The sequence below is a fragment of the Macaca fascicularis genome, chromosome 2, assembly GCF_037993035.2.
Source record: "Macaca fascicularis isolate 582-1 chromosome 2, T2T-MFA8v1.1".
NCBI lineage: Eukaryota > Metazoa > Chordata > Mammalia > Primates > Cercopithecidae > Macaca > Macaca fascicularis.
In genome coordinates this window covers 153819792-153841631 of record NC_088376.1, presented here as the reverse complement: position 1 = coordinate 153841631, position 21840 = coordinate 153819792, and the positions used below count along the sequence as shown (strand labels likewise).

The window sequence follows — 21840 nt, the reverse complement described above, 5'->3', positions numbered from 1 at the left end:
TTCCAGGGTGGTCACCTTTGGCCTCCCCACCCACTTGGGGGACCACTGTGGAGACTCTGGCCTGGAAGGAGCATGGGGCCTGGTCCCCATTCTGCCTCTTTCTGGTTGTGTGACCTTGAGAAATGCTTCAGCTGTGCTGAGCCTCAGTTGCTGCGTCTGTCATGTAGGGATGCTAGCACGTTCCTCATGGGCTTGTTAGAGATGAGGTTAGGAGCAGGGCCCACCCAGTTGCAGGCAACACACAGTAGCTGTGAAATCTTCCTGGAGGTCCCGGGGTATCCTCAGAGCTTAAGGCATGGCAGCTCCGGGCCAGGCCCACAGCATGCACGCAGCCTGCACTGTCTCGTTTCATCATCTGGCCTCTGCCTTCTCAGAAGCCAGTCAGGTGCCTGCCCAAACCTCAAGAGTGCAGCTGAGACAGAAGGGATGGCAGGCTCCCTCCCTCCTCTCTCTCACCAACTGGTAAAGAAACTGCACGTTCTTCAGCTTGGCTATCTCGGGACAAAGGCTGGAGCCCACAGTAGGTTTGTCTGTCAGGCTTTTATTATAAAGAAGATTCCAGAGTCCCGACTGCCCCCCTCCAGCCCCCATGGGCTCTGAGCCAGTCCCAACACTGGCTGAGTTGGCTGCAAGGGGCCTGCATGGCCCATCGGCCACAGAGGGTCGCTTCTGGCAGGAGTGGAATGGGTGGCGGTCTCAGGTGCCAGGGGCGCTCTGCCAGGTCTGCCCGCTCTCTGGAACAGTCATTTCCAGTGTTGCATGGGGAGCCTCTCGGGACCCCTCCCCGGGTCCTCTGCGCAAGCGGCAGCTATTCACAGTTGGTGCATGATACTTTTTTTAACATATAAAAGCTTTTTTAAAAAAAAAAAAAAAAAGTGGTGCTATCTTTAGAAACACTTTCAGCAAGATCAAGTAGCCCAGCTACAGCCTTGGTGCATCTTAACCCCCCTCTCCTTTCCCTGGAGACGGGGCTCCCAGCTCCTGTGCCCCCCGCCCCTCCCCTCCCCCCTCCCTGCTCCTGGAGGAGCCCACAGAGCACCCCATGGCATGGGCACTGCCCACTCTACCAACAGCCGCCCAAGCAACAAAAATCTGACACTACTTGAAACTGTCTGTGGCCAGGATCCTCTTTGGGTGAGGGGGAAGTGGAGATAACATTTTGGGGGTTGAAGCAGAAACCAATCAAAGGTCGGTTCAAGGAGGGCTCCCTGCACCAGTGTGGATGAGGTAGAGTTTCTGGGCTGCAGCCTCCGGGCTGGTGGCCTCCTCTCCCCTTCTTTGTGCTTGGCTGCCTGGATGCGCGGGGCTCTCGGCAGCAGGACCAGCTGGAGGCTGTGAAGCGAGTGGGTGGGCACAGTGCAGGCCATGCTGGGCAGACGGGAGAGGCTGACCAGCTCTCTGGCCCCCGTCCCGGAGACTGATCTGGGGATAGGTGGGAGGGGATGGAGGTGCCCAGGGGTCAGGGCTGGGGCGCCCCTGCCTGGCTAAGAGCAGCCCCTCCTCCTGCCCATGCCCCAGACGTCTCTGCTCAGTATTCCCCAGCGTGAGTCACAGACATGGGGTAGAAGATCAAGTTGAGGCTCAGGGGCGTCCGTTTCTCCCCGCAGCAGCCTGCCCAGCTCTCCATGTGTCTCAGGCCTCACTGTAGCACTCGTAGATGTTGTCCTCCATCAAAGCCACCACTTGCTCAAACTTGTGCTGCAGTTGTGTCCTCCGGGCCGTGGGGTTGGCCTCCAGCGCGGCCATGATCTGAGGGGAGCAGCGGAGTCAGCCGGGCCATGGCGGGTGGCCCTGCCTCAGTTCGTGGAGGAGAACACAGCCCTGAATGTCTACCACAAGTGACATCCGTCCGTGAGGGGCAAGCACCCTGAGATGTGTGTACTTGAGTAGGAAGCTCACCTGCACCGAGGGCAGATGCCTCACCCTGGGGCACTCACCTGCGGCCGATACCTCTTGGCGTACTTATAAATCTCTGCCATGGCCACATTGGTATTGAACTCATTCTGGTATTTCTATAAGGAGGCAGGACGGGGAGGAGGACGTTAGCCCAGTGGTCAAAGCTGAGCCGGGCCCCAGCAAAGCCAGCTGTTTACACAAATACCCCCAACTCCACATGGCCCCCACAGCACAGTTCAGCGATGAGGCCCCTCAAGTCCTGTGAAGACAGCTTCCCGGACCCTGACCTCCAAGCTCCTCTCTATCCAGAGGGTGCTCTCCTGCCCCCATGCCTCAAGCTCTGGGAAAAGGCGTGATGAATTTGCAGGCTGGCAAGAGGCCACGGCCACTTCTGAAATGCCCGCTGCGTTCCCTGCCCTTACTCCAGTGGAGGCATTGAGGCCCAGCCCCCCAACCCCCGATCCCTCAGCTCGTCAGGGACCCCCCGCGAGCCGCCGCACCCTCGACTCCTCGGCCAGATGGGCATTCATCTCCTGCTCGCTGAGCGGCGTCATATCCTGGATCTGCTTGTAGTAGCGCTGCACGATCTTCCGGTACTCAGGAATCTCCTTGGCATAGAGGAGCTTGTTGGTTGGTGAATCCTGGGCAGAGAATAGCAAGGGTGTTAGATGGCTGCTGAAGGACGGACGGATCTGGTCGTTTTCTGGATGAGCCCTCATCCCTCCTGCCACATAAGTGATCTTAGCAGGCCCCTGAGGCCCAAAGAGTCTTGCCCGGTCACTGAACGTCTCTGTACTCAGCCGGCCCCAGACCAGGGGCTCCTCACTGTGCTCTGTCTGCCCCGCCTACTTTCCCCAGGATTGTTAGGACAATGACCTGGGGGGAGGGGGGGGCTACTTCTTTCAGGGGGAAAAGCACCGGCGTGCCAGCTCTTCACTGCCCGCAGCCCGTTCCATGTAACAAGGATGTGTCCTTCTCAGGATGATAGGTCTTGGTGTCTAGGATTTCTGGAAGCCTGAGTGCTGGCTCAGTGGAATGTCTCCCACCACATGCTCCTAACGCCTGAAAGAAGTGCCAAGAACACTCCCAGTTTCTTTGTCAGTCACGGGCATCCTGCCTTCGGAGGCAGTACGTGAGAAGTAGTGGAGCGATGGCATTTTCTCTTTCCCATGGTCTATCTCTGAAATGCATGGGCTAAATGCAGGGCCACGCACGACCTGGACCAATCCTGCAGTGCCAGCTCTAATGATACAATCTCATCCCCACTCACAGCAAGCGGGTGCTTTCCCGCCTCCCTGTCTTTGCCTGTGCTGTTCCCTCGGTCTGGAAGGCCATCCTCTTTTATCTTCAACCTCTAAAGCCAGACAGAGCCTTGTGTGCCCTCAACCCACCGCATGAATCTCAAGAGCTCCTAGTCACCCGTCACCCCTCTGCCCACTCCTTCACTGAATGCTCGCTTGAATGGCTTTTGACTTTTAGGGTCTGCTGCCCAGAGCCTGGCCTGGTTTTCAGATGATGTTGTGCCTGACTGAGCAGGCTGTCCCAGCTCATACTGGCTTTCCCACACCAGGTTCTCTGGCCTGTTTTCAAAGCCAGTGCCAGGCACAGCCATGGCAGGTGCAGTTGGTCTGCAGCGATACAGAGTTTCTGATGGAAGGTACTGGATTCTAGGTATCTCCCTGTCTGAATGAGTCACTCATCCCATATGCCCTAGACCTGAGCTCTTTCGGTTCCCCTCCCAGGAAGATCTCTGAGCTCAGCCTCAGAGAGTGGAGGAGGCCACCCACGGTCGGCACCCCACTCTGGCCCTGTGCACGGGCCTGGCCTGGTTCTGGGAACAGCCGACCTTGCCCAGCTGCAGGTCAGAGATGGAGCAGGCATCGATGAAGGCCTGCGCGATGACTGAGAGGCAGGCGTCAATGTGGTCTGTCTTGTCGATGTCAAAGACAAACTGGGGGTTCTTCAGGATGTTCACCCAGAACCGGAGAGGAAGGCTGTGGGGTAGGGTGACAAAGGCAGTGAGGGTAGGGTGGGGTAGGAAGCAGTCAAGGGACAGTCATGGAGAAGACAGCTGACTTTGTCCCTCAAGGGCCTGAGGTTGGGGCCTTGTCACAAGATGTAACCTTTGGGAACCTTTGAGGTGGCAGTGGGGCTGAGAGCCGGGTTTCCTGCTGGAGCAAGGCAGGAGCTGCAGGGCTTAGCTACACCCCCAACCCCCTGCTGATCCTCCAGCCAGGTCCTGGTTCTCATTAGAACCAGGTGCCAGCCCCCGGGCACCCCTGGCTCCTCCCTGAACCCTTGCAGGCAGCAGGAAGTCTAGCATTAGCAGAGCAGCTGTGGCAGGGCTGTGGGGGGCAGGGCCTGGAGCTCTGGCCTTGTCCTCGAGAGGCCAGAGCGGGTAAGCAACACCCCCAACCCCACCTCAGGCCACCCGGTGACTCAGCAGCCTGGGCATGTGCACCCCCAGAGCTCTGGGAAGCTGCTGGCCTGCAGACAGGCACCTGGGCTGGTGGTATTCTTCCTGAGGGTCAGGCTGGGTTTCCAGCAACTTCTTGTGGGGGTGTGTGACCCCGACAAGCTAAGAGGTGCCTCGAAGGAGGGCTACCAACTGGGTAAGGGATTCAGATAATGTAGGGCCGAGCCTGGCTCTACTGTCCCAGGCTGTGTGGTCTTGAGCAGGTACTGCTTCTCTGAGCCTCAGTGTGCTCATCTGTGAAGGCACCCGCCTGAGAGGGGTGTGGGAGAATGATAGTAAGGGCAACACCTAGACCATGCTCTGGGCACTCTTCTAGTTAATTCCTACCATTAACAAGGGTTGCATTTTACAGTGGAGGGGAAACTGAAGTATAGGGAGGCTAAGTCACTCATCCAAGAACACACAGCTAGGAAAAGGCAGAGGAGGGCTTGAGCCCAAGCAGGCGAGGCCAGAGACTAGACTCTGAACCCCCTGCCACAGGGGCCCCAATGGCACAGTGAAGTCCGCACGGCCCCTGCCCCGCCACCTGTTGGTCTTCCAGATGTGTAGGGTGTCGGGGTCCGAGATTCCCCTCTTCTCAGCCTGTTCCTCCAGGAAGTCAAAAAAGTACTTGACAGCAAGCGGAGGCTTATCTTCACGGATACTCAGAATGGCCTTGAACAGGTCATCCAGAAACTTCTGCAGCGTGCCCTGCGGGGGAGTGGGGTGGCCGCCGTCAGCCCCGGGCCACGTGCAGAGGGCTAGTGGGCACCCTTGGTGGCTCTGCAGAGCTTGAAATGCCCAGGCTGCTGAATGAGGGAGCCACGCGGCGTCAGGCTGGTCACCGAGCCTCTCCGGCCTCAGTTAGCATCCGAAACTTGCCTCACAGAGGCGTTGAAAGGACTAATCAAGGCATTGGCACATGTAGTCGAGAACTGGAGGCACCAGAGTATGGGCTGTGGGGTGCCAGCGCTGCCACTGAGCCACGTGCCCTTGGGGACATCACTGACCCCTCTGGGCCTCTGCTGTACCCTGTTACGTGGGCTAACATAGAAGTGTCTGTCAGGCATTTTTCCTGGCTGTGAGAAATGCCTCAAGTGGGACCCTAAGCCTTCAGCCTCTTGCCCCTCCAGCCCCACAGGGGGAATAGGAAGAACTCACACCCCTCTTCCAGCCGTGTGTGCACAGCTGGCCCTGAGCAATGACCCTCTGGGGCTGGGGCTGGAGCCTTGTAGCCACTGCACGGAGGGGAGACTGAAGCCGGACCCACCTTGGTGGAGAGCAGGCGGGTCAGGTAGATTTCTGGGAGCACCTTCTTGCGATGGCTCTGCCGGTGAGACTTCTTGGGCTCCGCCAGCTCGTCCGTGGGCAGCACCTGGGAGGCCGGGCAGTGGTCAGTGTCCGCACCAGGCCCCACTCTCGGCCGCCTGTGGGAGGTCTGGCTCTGCCATGCTTCTTAGCACACAAGGGTTGTGGTTCCCTCCTGATTCTGGGCCTCATCCCTACTCCCCCACCCCCAGCCTTTCTCAGGGCCGGGAGCACTTTTCCCAGAGGCCCAGGGCCACAGAAAGCCAAGGCCACACCCACTGAGGGGCTGGATCCCCTGGGGCCGAGGTTGGGCACTCACCAAATGGAAATACTTCTCTGTGTCCAAGTCTTTCACTGCGAGAGGAAAAACACAATAAATAAACATGGGAGAGGAGGGGAGAGAAACAGCAATGAAGACAGAAAGATGGGGAGAGAAACAGAAACAAAGACAGAAAAAGAGGGCAGAAACAGAAACAAGACAGAAAGATGGGGAGAGGGAAACAGAAACAAGACAGAAAGATGGGGAGAGGGAAACAGAAACAAGACAGAAAGATGGGGAGAGAAACAGAAGCAGAGACAGAAAGATGGGGAGAGAAACAAACAGAGACAGAGATCCAAAGAGACAGGCAGAGAGAATGAGACAGAGATGCAGAGACTCATGGGGAGACTGAGTCTGGGAGAGACAGAGAGAGAGATAAGTGAGATCCAGAGACACACAGAGAGTGAGACAGTGAGGCAGAGAGAGAAAGACACACACACACACAGTGACCACAGGGATGGAGGGACTTGGAGGGAGGAACAGCGGTGGAGAGAAACAGAAAGATGCAGCCACGGGGGAGGAGAGGCCTCAGGCAGGCAGAGGTGGCTTCCTTCACCCACCCCACCCCTGAGCCCAGAGCTCCTGCCAGCCCAGACTCCCAGGCTGCTGGGAGAGACCGAGACTCTGCTCTCAATCTCAGGAGGGGACCCCGAGACCCAGAGGAGCCCGGGCTGGCAGGCCTAACAGCCAGGCGGCTGTGCCTGGGGCGTCTGAGGCTGTGGAGGGGGCACTTGAGGCAGGGACATGGCCCAAGGCTGAGACGGGCATGCTGGCCCCCCTTCTGGCCTGGCCACTGCCCAGACCTCCCGGAACTGCAGCCCGCCCTCCCGGGGCCTCTCTCCAGCTGCCGCAGGAAATCAGCTTGAGGAGGCCTGGTGTGGGCCCTGCCCCAGCAGTACTGGGTCAGAGGAGGCTGGCCCCGCCCAGTCTCCACCAAGGAGGCCTCAGCCCAGGCCAGCCGTGACTCTCGGACCCTCAGTTTCCCCACAGGGGCATGGGATGGAAGCCCCCGTCCACATGCAGTCTAGGCTTCCTTCCCACGTGCACCCGCACTACCTCGGCCCAGTGTGTTGTCCTTCTTGTCTATGAGACTCATGGCCAGCGAGGCACCTTCGGGGATCTGATGGGAGGGGAGAGGCCGAGGTCAGAGGCTGGAGGTCGGGGTGGGGGCATGAGGGTGGGGAAGCAGGGCAGGGGGGCAGGGCTGCACCTTGTAATGGGCCAACGTGTTAAGCTTCTTGCGACCGTCTTCCACCACGGAGGTGTCGTCCAGGTCCCGAAGGATGTAGCTCTGTGTGCTGGAGGCGAACCACTCTGGGGGACAAGGAGCAGGCCATCAGGGTCTGGGCAGGGAGCTGGGCCTGAGGGGTGGTTACTGGCCCAGCCACACAGGGAGAGGCCTCTCGCTTTCTCCATGGAAAATGAGGAAAGCCATACCTCTCTCTGAGCCCCCATTTTCCCATCCATAAAACGGAGAGAGCAGGAAAGAGCTGGGGGAGAGAATGTGAGGGTACACAGTGAAGGTGCCAGGGTGGAGGGCACAGAGGAGGAGCTCTGGAAATGGCCTTGTCTGCAGGGTTGTTAATGTTACAATTGCTGATGAAACCCTTGGCCTAACCAAGAATCCTATAAAACCCACTCCAGGCCCCACGTGGTGGCTCACACCTGTAATCCCGGCACTTTGGGAGGCTGAGGCAGGAGGATCGCTTGAGCCCAGGAGTTCAAGACCAGCCTGGGCAGCATAGCATGACACTATCTTTACAAAAAGTAAAATTAGCTGGATGTGGTGGTGCACACCTGTAGTCCCAGCTACTCAGGAGGCTGAAATGAGAGGATCACTTGAACCCAGGAGGTGGAGGCTGCAGTGAGCTGAGATTGCACCGCTGCACTCCAGCCTGGGTGACAGAATGAGATCCTGTCTCAAAAACAAACAAACAAACAAACAAATAAACCCCACTCCAGCATCCCTCCTTTAGGAATTAGGAAGCCTTTCCTGAAGGCTTTTTGCTGTTGTCTGTAGCTCACTCACACTGCAGGACTTGTCTCCCTTTGTTTCTGCCGAGGGGGCCTCATTGGATCCTCTCAGTGTCCCCACATTCATGCACCCATGCCAGGTGAAAGGAGTGTTTCCCGTCAAGGCAGGGGCTAGCCCCGGCTGAAGCACCTGACTCGGGGTCTCTGCCCCCATTCCCACCCACCGAGGTCGACGTCCTCTGCACGCGGCCACTGGGAGTAGGGCACATTCTTGCAGAAGGCCTCCAGGATCTTCTCCTTGACCTGTGTCAGCGTGTCAGTGTCCATGGCCCGCACGCTCAGCGAGTCCATGCCACAGCCCTGGAAGGACACGTTCAGGTTCTGCAAGGGGAGAGTGGGAGAGAAAGGTCAGTGAGTTGCTGCCATCACTATGCCGGTACCCAGGCAGCCATGCCCTGCCCAGGAAGGCTGGGTCAATGCCGTAGGCCAAGACGCACCAGCCCTGGGACCCTCCCCACCCTGCCGACTCACCCGGGGCTTGGCCTCGATGTTCTCCCGCAGCAGCCACTCCTCATTGAGTGTGTAGCGGGCCTTGCCCGTGATAGCGTCGATGGAGCCCTTGTTGATTTGCTGCTTGATGGCGCACAGCAGCAGGAAGAATGGCTCCCCCACCGTCTCCTGGGGTGCACGGGGGTATCAGGGCCAAGGTCCCCTCTGTATTCCAGCCCCCACGCCTTGGGCCAAACACCTTCACGCCCCCGTCCCCCAACCCCTCAGTCTCCTTTTGGATCCTGGTGTAACACTCTCCTCTCCAGGGTGTCTCCATGGACCCTAAGCTTGTGTTCATTAAACAGCACCAGTTGTGGGTGGGGGCATTCATTGCCTCATCCCAGTGACCCTTCCGGATACGCAGTATCATCTTTACTGTGCAGCCAACAGTGCCGAGGCTCAGAGAGGGCAAGTGACCTGCCCAGGGTCACCCAGCTGGGAAGCGGCAGGGCAGGAATCGGACCTGGCTCGGCTGACTCCCAAGCCTGTGACTTTCTCCTAAGTGGGTGGCCCCAAGGGTGAGTTTAGGTGGGCCCGGAACACCGATGTGGCCTCGACCCCACTCGCAGGCTGATGACCGTGGAGTCTCAGGCGGAATGAGGCTCATAGTCCCTGCTCTTGCCCATCTCCAAGGGTGGCCCTCCAGGCAGTGGCTCTGCTGGACCCACAGCCATGAGCTGATTCTCAAGGCCATTGTCCAGCAAGGGACCCAGGTGTTCTACTGGGATAGTTTTACTTAACTACCCACCAAAATTGATTTAAAGAAAAATTAAGTACATAATAGTATTAGGCAGATTTGGCAAAGATTACGAAGGCAGCCTGCCAGCCCAAGTCCTGGTCCAATTCTCCAGGTCTGGGGCGTGGGAGGCACTGATTCCCTGCTTTCTAGAGGAGGAAACAGGCTCATAGGGGAAGGCCTGGCTGAGGTCACAGAAAGAAGCCAGGGGAGTAAGGTCCAGGGTCCACAGTGGCCCTTGTGGTTCCTGATGGCCCACAGTGAGGCAGCCCGCGAAAGGTGAAAGCACCCCGATGGCCCCTCGCAGGCCCTGCCTCTGCTCCACCCCACTACCCCCTTCCCCCAGAAGGGGCCGTGGGGCTCCCTCAAGCCCCCGGCTCAGGGGCAGAGGCCCCATTTGACAGAAGGAAACCAAGGCCCAGAGAGGGCAATGAGTAGCCCAGAGTCACACAGCTGGGATGTGCCAAAGATCAGACTCAAGCCCAGGACATCCTGGCTGGGTGCAGTGGCTCACCCCTGTAATCCTGGCACTTTGGGAGGCCAAAGCGGAAGGATTGCTTGAGGCCAGGAGTTTGGGACCAGCCAGTGCAACAAAGCAAGACCCCCATCTCTTCAAAAACTAAACAACAACAACAACAACAAAACAGAACATCTGAGGCCCTGGTTCTGGGCTCCAGGCAGGCCTTTGCCTTTCTCCCACAATCCTCCAGGCAGCCCTCTAGCCTCCAGCACTGTAGGGCAGCTGGACGGTGGGACAAGACCAGAGGCTGAGCAACCCTTGCTCTGCAGAAGAGAGCTTACGGGGGTCCTTCTGGCAGAAGGCAAGAGGCCCTGCCTACCAGGCCCACCCTCTTCCCAGCCTCTGCTCTCATCTGGAAGATTCTCTGGCCTTCCTTCCATTCCTTCCATGAACATCCCCTCCTCCTGGCCTCTGCCCTCCTGCTGTACCTGATGCCTGGAGCACCCTCCCCACCATCCTCGCCCGGCCCACTCTCTGAGGTCTCAGCACAGGGTCGCCTGCTCCAGGAAGCCACCTTGAAGCCTCCAGACAGATGGAGGCCTCATGAGCTGAGCTCTGCTGCAAGGCACTGGCCACTCTGTATTTTGTTTCCACGTCTCACCCTTAGGGTTAGGAGAGCCTCAAGGGCCAGCCAGGGGCTGATTTCATCTCCTGAATCCAAAGCAGGGAAGGGTGGATGACTGAGAAAACCACGGATGGGACAAGGCCCCTGACACAACCTCTATTATGCCCCAAGCATCTGTTGAGCCCTTGCAGCAAGCCAGCCAGGCCTCCCCTAGGCCACGGCTCCCCGCTCTGCATAACAGGCCCTACAGCCTGGCCTGTCTCATGCAACACTCCCTCCTGGCAGAGCTGGCCTGAGGGTGCCAGGGAAGGCCTGGGAGGCCGTGGGGTCACTGCTGCTGCGTCCCTGCCACAGCCCCCGCCTGGGCTCTGTCTGTCCCCGGGCGGCCTCACCCGCAGACAGCTGTACATGCAGATGGACATCCAGTTGGTGAGCATCTTCTCCACCACAGACTCTGTGCGCCGCAGCATAAGCTTGGGGTTCTTGGCGGCCGAGGCGTCAATGAGGTCCACCAGCAGCTCCTTCATGATGCTGGTGTAGTACTCCAGCTTGCCGTGCAGCGCGATGGTCAGCAGCGAGGCTAGGCTGCACCTGCGAGCAGGAGGCAGGTGTCAGCTGCGCCTTGAGGCCCTAGGAGCTGTGGGTCCCAGGGTCTCAGTGCCGCCTCATCCCTGGGCCCAGCGGTCCTAGGAGTGCCTGTGTGGGTGGGTCCTGCGAGGGGTGAGTGGGGCTGGAATCCTCCCGGAGAAACACCACCTTCTTCTATGTCCGCAGCAACCACCGTGCCCCGTGAGCCAAGGTCTCGGGCATCCAGGCCCAGGAAGGGCTGGAATATGGGGGTGTCAGGAGCCCCAGAGCCCCAGGACCTAGGACCTGATGCTGTGTGGCCTTGGACAGGCTCCTCTTCCCTACCCCACCCCAGTCCATCACAGCCTGACCTGTCGCGCACCGCAAAGTCCTTCTGCTGCTCCAGCGCATGGACAAAGACGATGAGGAAGTGCTTGTTGTTGAGTAGCGAGGAGAACAAGCTGATTCCCTCTTCCATGTTGGGCCGGCAGCTCTCAGGAATCTGTGGGAGCAACTGGTGATGGGGTGTCCAGAGGGGCCCAGTGTCCCTGCCTAGCCTAACAGCCAGTGCTTATGATGGCTGCTTGTATGCCTCCTGGGATGGGGAGCTCATTACCTTCCATGGTGGATGCCTCCTAACCTTTGTGGCAGGGAACAATGGCTTGGTTGAATTGAGAAGTGGGGCTCAGAGAAGGGTGAGGGTGCCTGAAGATAACCTGGCATCCCAGTGTGAGGGACTCTCACCTTCCATTTTCTAAGCAGCAGGCGGAGTGGGTGTACGAGGGGGTCCAATCCTCTGTTTGCTCTACCTGGCCTTGGGGGGCAGCACTTAGAACACCCTGAATGGCTGCCTGAATGCCTCCTGGGATGGAGGCCTCAGTACCTTACAATGGCAGATGCCTCCACATGACAAGGATCAATGGATTAGATGAACTGGAAAGGGAGGAGCAGGGTTGCCTGGAAGTAGCCCACTGTGTGTGAGTTGGGGGGTACTCACCTTCCACTCTCCCAGCAGTGGGTGGGTCTCCTGTGCCTGGGAGCTGCCCTGTGAGTTGAGGGTCTGGGAGGGCAGCACGTAACGCTCTTCATAAAGGGAGGAACACTGCAGAGACAGACCCCCAGCATCTCAGTGGGGCTGGACACCCCCTGCTGGCATGCAAAGGTCACTCATACAGAAAGGGCACCGGCTTGGGCTGCTGGGGGAAACTGGCACAGAATAAGCTCCCCATAAAGGAATAAGAGGCAGTGGGCCACGCCCGGGGGCTGTGGAATTCCAGGAGTATGGCCACACCAGACAGCACAAGGCTTAAGGGGAAGCAAAAGCAGCTCCATGTGCAATGGGGGAAACTGAGGCAGAGAGGTTGGGAGTCTGAGCTTTAGCCTGAGGCTGGGAAAAGCCACTGGAGGGTTTCGTGAAAAATGATGTAGTCAAACATGGGCTTGCTTTGGCCGCTTTGTGGGGAATGGTGTGGACAGGGGACGGAGGGTGGTACCACCAGGAGGGAGCGAGGGCAGTGGACCCTGGAAGGGCAAGGGGAGGCGTGACAGGCATGGAAGGGGTGGGGCAGGAGTCCATTGGACAGGAGGAGGGAGTGTAGAGACCAAGTGAAGCCTGGTTGGGAAGAGGCACAGGGAGGAGAGAGGCTGGCTTGGGACAGCCCTGGCCACTTCTGCCCCACCTTGGAAAGGGGAGAGGAAGGCCCAGCTGGCCAGGAGAGTGGGGCTACAGCTGGCTTCCGTGTGGACAGTTAAACATCAAGTGAGCAGAGAATAAGAGTGAAGAATCTGCCTCCAACCCTCCACCCTGTGGCAGGCCAGGGCAAGTGGCCAGGACGGCTGTGGACAGCTGTGCAGGTTTGGCACTGCTCAAGGGACCCTCTAGGCTGGCAGGGCTCAGAGAGGTTGAGTTGCCTTGAGGTGGCTGGCACAGGTTCAGGGGCAGACTCAGGCTCGGGCTGACCTTGGGGAAGAAGGTGCGGGTCACGAAGTGCTTATACTCCAGGAAGGGGATGCCCTGGCTGCGGTTCAGCTCCTTGGTCAGATCTGTCATGTCTGTCTGCAGCTCAGCAAAGCCTGGCGGACACGCGGACAGCCATGAGTGGCCCGAGAACCCATCCCCCAGGAGGGAAGGTGGAGGCCCAGCCCTGCAGGGTCCCAGCCCATTACCTTTGCGGATTTCCTCGCGGATCTGAGATTCCATCTCCTCCATCTGCAGCAGCGTCTTCTGCCAGTAACGCTCAGCACGTCGGCTCTTGGTACAGAAGATGAATAGGGCTGTGGGCAGTGGAGAGGCAGGTCAGGCCTCTAGTGCCCTTTGAAAAGCTTTTATTGGCACCTGCTGTATGCAGGGCCTGGGGCTCTGCTCGCTGGCCTCAGCTCCAGCTCCTCTGGGCAAGGTGTGGGAGGAGGCCCTGCAGTCCTCCCTCCTGGGCAGGGTTGGGGTTGGGGGTGGGGAGTTGCAGGGAGCTCTCCCATCGGCAGAGGGCTTGGGGAATGGCCAGCAAAGCAATGCCTGATGACCTGTTCTTAGAAAAAGAAATGTGTAGTGTTACAGCTCTGTTAGAATTTGTCTAGCCCCCTTAAAAAAAAAGAAAAAGAAACAGGAATACGTGTGTGTGTGAAATAGTGGTTAACAGCGGCTTTTCTGGGTGGGAAGATTCTGGGTGACTTCTGTTTACTTTCTGCTTTTGAGCATTTTCTATTCCTTCTACAATGACCAGGTGTTACTTGTAAATTAAGAAACTTTTAAAAGCAGATTACGAAGCAGTATTACATTATAACCTTTTCTGGGGTGGGGAGGAATGTATATATAATGTATTAAAATATCTATTAATATATAGTATTTTCAGAAAAGAGACTGGGAGGGAATATACAAAAATACACAGGGTACTAATGATGGGTATTTTTTCCTTTTATCATCTTTCAGTTTTTCCAAAAATTTTCTGCATTGAATATACTCACTTTAAAAATAAAACAGCTTTATTGTGATATAATGTACATACCATATAATCCGGTGATTTAAAGTGTATACTTCAATGGTTTCTTTTCTTTCTTTTTTGTTTTGAGACAGAGTCTTACTCTGTTGCCCAGGGTGAATGAAGTACAGTGGCACGATCACAGCGCACTGCAGCCTCCACCTCCCAGGCTCAGGTGATCCTCCCACCTCAGCCTCCTGAGTAGCTGGGACTACAGACTCGTGCCACCATGCCCATGCAATTTTTGTATTTTTTTGTAGGGATAAAGTTTTGCCATGTTGCCCAAGCTGGTCTTGAACTCCTGGGCTCAAGTGATCCACCCACCTTGGCCTCCCAAAGTGCTGGGACTACAGGCACCAGCCACTGCGCCTGGCCTAATTCAATGGTTTCTAGTATATTCACAGAGTTGTGCAACCATCACCACTAATTTTAGAGCATTTTTACTGCCTCAAGAAGACCCGTAGCCATTCAGCAGTCACTCCCCATTCATGCTCTCCCTAGTCCCTGGCAATCACCATTCAGCTTTCTGTCTCTCTGAATTTCCCTATTTTAAACATTTCATATAAACGGCATCATACAATATGCAGCCTTCGGTGAGTCTTCTTTCGGTTAGTGTAATATTTTCAAGGTGCATGCCCATGGTGACATGGATCAGTACTCCACTCCTTTTTATGGATAACTGTCCATTGTATGAATAGATCATATTTTACGAAAAATTTTCTATTGTATGAATAGATCATATTTCATTTATCCATTTATTGGTTGATGGACATTTGGGTTGTTTTGACTTCTTGGTTATTATAAATAATGTTGCTGTAAACACGTGTGTATAAGTTTTTGTGTGGCTACGTTTTCATTTCTCTTGAACAGATAGCTAGGGGTAGAACTGCTGGCTCGTAAGTCATAGGGTAATTCTATGTTTCACATTCTAAGAAACTGCCAAAATGTTTTCCAAAGCGGCTGCACTTTGTTTTATTCCCTCTAGTAGTGTATGACGGCTCCAGTTTCTCTGCTACGTCGAGTCTATTACTTTCATGACCATTATTTTAACAGCGATACAGCCCACCAGACATGTAGGTTAATTTTCCCTGAGTAACCTTTTCTTAAGTACCTTCAGTAGCTCTCTATTGACTGGAGAACATGGTTCCAAATTTCTCTGCTTGAGATTCAGGGACCTTGGCCTGGGCCCAGCATGTCCCCCAGCCATCTAACATCTTCTACCCATTGGTGCTGGAGAGGGGCACACCTCCCCCGACCTCTGGGTGCCTAACCTGTTCCCGTGGCCAAGCCTTTGTTCAAGCTGTGCCCCATCCCATCCTGCCTTCCTCCATCTGCCAATCTTCAGAGGGGCTGGGGCAAGGTGGCAAGCCTGCCCTCCAAGGTGTCCTGAGGATGGGGCTCCTTACCCACCACGGAGAGCAGCAGCAGGACGCTGCAGATGACGATGGACACAACGATGGCCGTCTCGCTGCCCCCCAGCTGCAGTGTGGCGATGGTCTGGTTGAAGTTCCCTACCTGGATCTGTGTAGAGGTTGGGGAGAGGGGTTGTAGCTCTCCTAGACTTACACTCTGGTTCTGCTCCTCATTTGCTGTGTGGCCCTGGGTAAATTACCTAACCTCTCTGAGCCTCAGGTGCCACATTGATAACATGGAGATAACAATGTCCACCTCCTGGGGACACTGGGAGGGCTAAATGAGGGCTTGTCAAGCCCTTGGTCCTGGGCCTGGCACAGAGGTGGCTCAATACAGGGGGCTGTGATTATCATTACAGCCTGGGAGGAGTAGTGAGTGAGCCAGAGGAAGCAGTTCACGGGGCCTGGCTGCTGTCCCCAAGTATCTGCAGGGCTGCCCTGAGACCAGGGGGTAGGTGAGGTATGATGACTCAGAGGGCAGGACTGGGACTGAGGTGCAGGTAAAAGGAAGCTTTCCCAGTCAGAGCCATCCTGGGGTGGCACATGTTGCTTGGGAGAGAGTGAGCTCCCCATCCCAGGAGGCATGCAACGAGATACAGTGCAGAAAAGATCCCACGTTCTGGCCTCTCTCTGCTCCTCCTGCTCCCCTGCCCTCCATGCCTCTACATGGTGCCTGGCAGCCCAGGCTCTAGGACAGACACCAAGTGGCGTAGGGACAACTTCTTATGGTTTCTGATGGTCCAGGTCCAGATGGGGCCCATCACTGACCTCAAGCAAGTCACTAAGTTCTTGGGCCTCAGTTTCCTCATCTGTCAAGTGGGGATATAAAGCTCTGCTTTGCTGGACTGAGCTATTGAGCATGAAAACGCTCAGTGAATTCAGGTGCTGGGTAACGGGCAGATGCTTGGCAGATGGGCCAGGGGTGGGGGCCGGGTCTGCCCTGCTCCGGCACCCCATCCACTCACTGTGATGGGCAGCTGCCCCTCGGCTGCACCCAGGGACTCGTTGACCGAGCAGTGGATGATTCTGTCAGAGACAATCTGGATGTCGCAGCTCACTTGGCCTATCTTGACCCGGTACTCGTGACTCTGGAGCCCCAGGCTGTCCTGCTCCTTCTGTGGGTGCAAAGGGGGAGAACTGTGGTGTGGGGAAGTGCTCCCAAGGCCCATGGCTGAGGCTGGCTTGCTTGCCCCCGCCTACCGTGGCCCCTTCCGTGCTCACATGGATGACGAGGGTGAGAGGCTCCCCGGGGTGGTGCTTGATCCACTTCTCCCTCTTGGCCGTAGAGAACTGTGGGTTGGGGAGGTAGTCCAGGCGGAACCTGCTGCCCCGCTGTGCCTCCTCGGGGTCCAGTAGCTCCTCAGTCACAGCCACCTCGTCTGCATAGGCCCGTCCATTGATGAAGAAGTCCACTGGTGCCGATGCATTGCTCAGGGCCCCGGGGGACGGGCAGGTGATGAGAGTGGAGTTGAGAACCTTGCAGAGCTGGGGCATGAGGGCCAGGGGCCAAGACCGGGGTGCAGGATGGACAGATGGACATGGAGAAACGGGGGGAGTGGGGTTTGAGGAGACACAGAGGCAGAGGGAGGAAGAGGGGACAGAGATGCAGTGGGAGGAGGCCTGGTCAGTTAGGGCCCTGGCTGTGCCTGGGCCACCCCCTCCCAGCCATCAGGCCCCTGACTGCCTCACCGTGGGCTCCCGGCCAATGTGGTGGACGGCCATGGACACATTCTGCACCATGTGGAAACGCTCACCAGCCACCGTGATGGTCCTGCCGCCACTGCGGGGGACGGCAAAACCTATCAGTCCACCTGCAGCCCCAGAGAGCCTGGGGGAAGGGCGGGGTGCCAGTCTTACCTGACAGGGCTGCGGCGGGGACTGATGGCCGTGATGACTGGGTTCTGCATGTACCAGAAAGTGAGGTTGCCGTGCACGCAGCCCCGACGCTCGAAGCGCACACACACAGGCACCGGAGCCGGCAGGGCCCCCTCAGGCATGGTGCAGGTGATGCTGGTGTCTGTGCGCCTTGGGGGAGCAGCAGATTATCAGCAGGGCCTGCCTCCTGCTGCTCACCCACCGCCAATGCCCCTGAGACCTGGGGCACAGGCCCATGCACTTGGCCCGGGGTTCAAGGCCTCCTTGACTGGTCCCAATTCATCTTAGCACCTAGCTGTTTCCTTATACTTCCAAATTCTGCCCCATCCCACCTCCTCCGGGAAGCCTTCCCAGGTCTTCTCTCCTGCCTCCACCCCTGGTGAAGCCTCTCTCCCTAGATCCCTGAAGGCACTGACTTTTCTCCCAATCCCACTGGATGTTCCTACTTCCTGTGGGTGTGTCTGCCCTTCCCTTGAGGGCTATGTTGTGCTCCTCTTGGTGTCCCAGCAATGCCCATTAGTAGGGTCTGGTACACAATAAGTGCATAATAAAGACAAAGGTGTTTCGCCAAGAGACTCCAACCACACCCCTGCCACTCACCACACCCCTGGGCCAGCCAGAAGATCTGAATGTGTGCAATCAACACCATTCTCATTACAGCTATCACTTATGGAGCATCTACTGTATACCTAGCACAAAAAGCCCTTCTTCCAATTACTGGTACTATTCTTGACAGCTGAGGAAACTGAGGCTCAGAGAGAAGTGGCTTGGCTTAGGGGACACAGCCAATGAAGACTCAGGTGAGGCTTGGCTCAAGGATGTCACCTCCAGCCCACCAGCCCCCAAGCCCGTTGATTTCTCTGGACTAGAAGGGGTGGGTCAGGCCCAGAGGCTTACATGAGCTCTGTGCAGGGGTCTGTGTCGTTCACCAGGACCTGGAGCTCAGAGCCTACATGGAGGTCATTCCCGTGGATGGTGATCCTGGTGCCTCCGGCCTTCGGGCCCATGGGAGGCTCCAGGGAGTGGACCAGGGGCAGCTGTGGGAGGAAGGCAGGTGTTTGGGCCTTGGGCCAGCCCCCCGGGAGCGTGTGTGCTGGGCAGGCGGGACAGTGGGCTGTAGCCCCCCTTACCACGTAGGAGAAGCGGTCCCGGGACTTGCCCTCCTTAGAGGCGTTCACAGTCACTATGTCTGAGAGTGGCCCTGGGGCTGGCCCCGTGACACACACAATCCTGAGGGGAGGTGCTGTGGTCAGTGAGAGCGGCCAGCAGTCCTCAGCCCCCACGGCCACCCTGGAGCCAGGCTCAGGGATTGCCCCATTCCACGCCACACCACACTTCCAATGACTTCTATGTATAATTTACCCCATGAGTTTCCCACAGTTCTGCAACTATAAGACAAGGGGCTGGGACAAGACGGTCTCTGATCATGAGAACGTCTGCTGGGCTGGTAGATGACGGCTCTTCCACATGCCAGACGCACGGCCTCCCGAAAGGAAAGCCAGCTCAGTCTCTGCTCATGCATGTTTCCTAGGACCCCTCTGGGCCAGTCATAGATCTCTAAACCATGCCAGGAGCCCCAGCCTTTTTAATTTTAAATGATTTTCCTCAGAGCAAGGCTTAGGTGGAAGAAAGGCTGGGCTAGGGCAGCCTGTGAGAGCTTCCCAGAGGAGCTGGCATCAGAGACAGAGCTGGAAGGATAAAGCAGATGCCCCAAGCAGAAATGGCAGGATGTGTGGTGGGAATGGCTTCGGCACAGTCCCCGAGGCCACGAAGCAACAGGCTTCCAGAAAGCAGCAGAGTGAGGACGGAGGATGGGGAGGGAGGGGTGAGGACAGAGCAGAGGCTGGCACTGCTGGAGAGGGTGGGTGGGGGCACCGTGGCTACTCACTCCTCCGACACCGTGTATCTGTCAGGCAGTGGCTCACAGGCCACACCACCAATCCACACGCCGTGGGCCACGTCACTGAGCCGCCGGCCCAGGTTCCTGCCTCGGATGGTCAGCAGGGTCCCGCCATCCAACGGGCCACTCAGGGGCTCAATCTGCCAGGTGACCCGAGAGAGGGGCAAATGGGGTCTGAGACTGGAGGCCAGCAGGCTTCTGCCCACAGTCACAGGCACCCAGCAGGGCACGGGCATGCTTAAAGGAAGGTCTGGGGGCTCAGGTGGGGCTGGGGCAGTGGCCACTTGGCAGGTCACTGTGCTGCCAAGGAGGATATGTGTGTGCATTACTGAGCCCATGTGGGCCGGGGATGTTACTTAGGGGTTCTCCTGCAGGATGCTGAGGTCAGCTCCCAGGGGCAATGTTTGGTCATGTCATTGGTGGCTTTAGTGATCATGGTATCCCCCAAAGCTAACAACGTTCAGCCCTCGGTGTTTCCTCCACTCCACACTTCTAATGCCTTCTATAATTTACTCATTTCCTTATTTATTACTGTCCACCTCCCCCACTGAAACGTCAGCTCTGTGAGGCAGAGCACTTCCTTCTGTTCACAGGTGATACTGCACCCATGAGCCGGTGTATGTGTTGGTGTTCGAGTCCCCAGGGAGTGGGACCCTTGTGGATGCTGCCTATGAGCTGTGCCAGAGTGTGGGTGCCACGTGCCTCCACTGGGCGTGCTTACCGCGCGGATCTCGGGGGCGGGGCAGGTGCCAGGCATGGGCTGCAGGGGCCCCCGCAAGCGGCAGCCGTCGCTCCACACGCACAGGTGACCCAGGTCCTCACGGCCCAGGCACTGGGAACAGTCGGGGCTGCCCGTGGCACAGTTATAGACCACGACTGGGGAGACACGGGGCAGCTCGGTCAGCCCCTCTCTGTAGTGCATGCCCCATCACCGCTGTCCCCTCCACACTCAACAGCTATCAAGAGGTCTGCACCCCATCATTGTGGTGTCCCACCCAGAGGAAGTCCTGGTTCTGGGCGTCAGGATCCTGTGAGGTTCTTAGCCCCTTCCCCAAACCCCGGGGCCTGTGCTGAGCACAGTGCAGCCCCGGCCTCCCTGATTTCCTTCCCCTCACAGAGACTCCAGCTGGGAGCCTGGGGTCAGCCTCACTTTACACAGAAGAGGCTGAGGCTCAGAGAGGAGGGACTCGCCCGAGCTCACAAGGCCTGTGGGTGGCACAGCCAGATCCCACCCAGGCCACAGTGGGTCTCATCACCCCCGGCAGGGCCGCAGGATGCCAGGGACCCCTGAGTAATGTGGGCTATGAGGACTTGGGGGCTTCAAACCCTCCAAGTAGCTCAAGGAGGAGGGCAGGGAGGGTTCTCTGGGGCCTTGGGTGTGCAGGGCCATTCTGGGACCTTCACGGTGGGAATCTGGAGGGCACCACGTCCACCAGGGATGCCTGAGACTCCCCATGAACAGAGGAGCCCCTGGAGAGTAGACCCAACACAGTCACAGCAACTGCAGAGCCGCCACTCAAGGGGTGCTGACCACACCCCAGATGCCACGTTCAAGGCTGGGCGAGCCCCGGCTCATCAGGTCCTTCCAAGCTCTGCAGAAGGACTGTGTCCTCTTTTCTTTTTTTTTTTTTTTTTGAGACGGAGTCTCGCTCCGTCGCCCAGGCTGGAGAGCAGTAGCCGGATCTCAGCTCACTGCAAGCTCCGCCTCCCGGGTTCGCGCCATTCTCCTGCCTCAGCCTCCCGAGTAGCTGGGACTACAGGCGCCCGCCACCTCGCCCGGCTAGGTTTGTATTTTTTAGTAGAGACGGGGTTTCACCGTGTTAGCCAGGATGGTCTTGATCTCCTGACCTCGTGATCCGCCCGTCTCGGCCTCCCAAAGTGCTGGGATTACAGGCTTGAGCCACCGCGCCTGGCCTGTGTCCTCTTTTCTATGGGAACAATCAGGCCCAGGAAGGCAAGGGAAAGTATGCATGGAGACCCCAAGGCCTAGAGCCTGGCATGGCATGGCAGGGCTGGGATATAAGGCTCTGTGTGTGCTGGGGAACAATGGGGTGGGACATCTGCAGCTTTGGGGCAACCACTGGAATGTGTCGCACAAGGCCGAGCCCCACCCACCACACTGAGGCCATGTGGGGTGGGTGGGGGTGCCCACCTGTCATGGGCTCAGGGCTGTCCAGGAATCGGGCTGGCCGCCCCTTTAGTTGGAGGCTGAGTGGGAACACCTGGCTCTTCTGGGTCGTGTGCAGCTGCAAAAGGGCGGAAAAGAGCATAGGGGGCATGGGTAGTGCCTGGGGTTCTGCTGGGGATGGGTGTCATGGAGGCAGATGAAGTTGGGGCTGCTGGGGATGGGGGAACCAGAAGGCAGAGAGAGGCAGGGTGGGGTGAGAGGTACAGCATCTGGACTTATGCAGGCCCGTCCTCCACCCATGCTGGAATCACCCCACTCACCACCACCTGGTCACAGCGTACAACAGACTCATTCACCCACACAGCCTCGAAGATCTCCTCCAGCCCAAAACTACACTCCAGGGCTGCACCCTGTAGGAAACAGGGAGTGGGAAGCGGGTTTGAGGAGAGCCAAGCCAGCACGTGTCGCCCTCTAACTCAAGCAGGACACCATGGGCTCCTGTTGAGAAAAGTGGGCTTGGTTGAACTGTCAGACCTTTGCCCAGGCTGTCCCATCCCCCAAAATCCCCTTCCTGGCCATCACATCCAATGTTTGAGGGAGGCAAGCAGTGCAGGAATGCCAAGGACTTTGGCCTCATGCTCTCAGCACCACTAAAAGCCTC

The 21840-nt window shown here is 57.6% G+C and overlaps 1 protein-coding gene across 7 annotated transcripts in view; it reads right to left on the bottom strand.

Annotated features, from left to right (window-relative positions):
• Positions 1-525: 525 nt before the first annotated feature.
• The window catches only part of PLXND1 (plexin D1), a 52071-nt gene continuing 30756 nt past the window's right edge, over positions 526-21840 (bottom strand). For 4 of the 7 annotated variants that reach the window (XM_045385665.3, XM_045385666.3, XM_045385668.3 and 1 more), the window contains 27 exons: positions 21500-21589; positions 21204-21297; positions 19773-19927; positions 19040-19191; positions 18282-18381; positions 18049-18188; positions 17134-17301; positions 16966-17056; positions 16498-16761; positions 16242-16391; positions 15271-15385; positions 13056-13163; positions 12850-12962; positions 11887-11991; positions 11261-11391; positions 10715-10913; positions 8484-8630; positions 8177-8333; positions 7189-7292; positions 7035-7098; positions 5979-6013; positions 5622-5726; positions 4899-5062; positions 3743-3890; positions 2397-2537; positions 1938-2012; positions 526-1749 (listed from right to left, as the gene is read on the bottom strand). In XM_045385665.3, coding sequence (XP_045241600.1) covers positions 1633-1749; positions 1938-2012; positions 2397-2537; positions 3743-3890; positions 4899-5062; positions 5622-5726; positions 5979-6013; positions 7035-7098; positions 7189-7292; positions 8177-8333; positions 8484-8630; positions 10715-10913; positions 11261-11391; positions 11887-11991; positions 12850-12962; positions 13056-13163; positions 15271-15385; positions 16242-16391; positions 16498-16761; positions 16966-17056; positions 17134-17301; positions 18049-18188; positions 18282-18381; positions 19040-19191; positions 19773-19927; positions 21204-21297; positions 21500-21589 — 3432 coding nt within the window. In that variant the 3' untranslated portion in view covers positions 526-1632. Of the gene's footprint in view, positions 1750-1937; positions 2013-2396; positions 2538-3742; positions 3891-4898; positions 5063-5621; positions 5727-5978; positions 6014-7034; positions 7099-7188; positions 7293-8176; positions 8334-8483; positions 8631-10714; positions 10914-11260; positions 11392-11886; positions 11992-12849; positions 12963-13055; positions 13164-15270; positions 15386-16241; positions 16392-16497; positions 16762-16965; positions 17057-17133; positions 17302-18048; positions 18189-18281; positions 18382-19039; positions 19192-19772; positions 19928-21203; positions 21298-21499; positions 21590-21840 lie in introns of those variants that run through there. The other 3 variants (XM_074033102.1, XR_012431531.1, XR_012431532.1) reach the window with 3 other exon arrangements.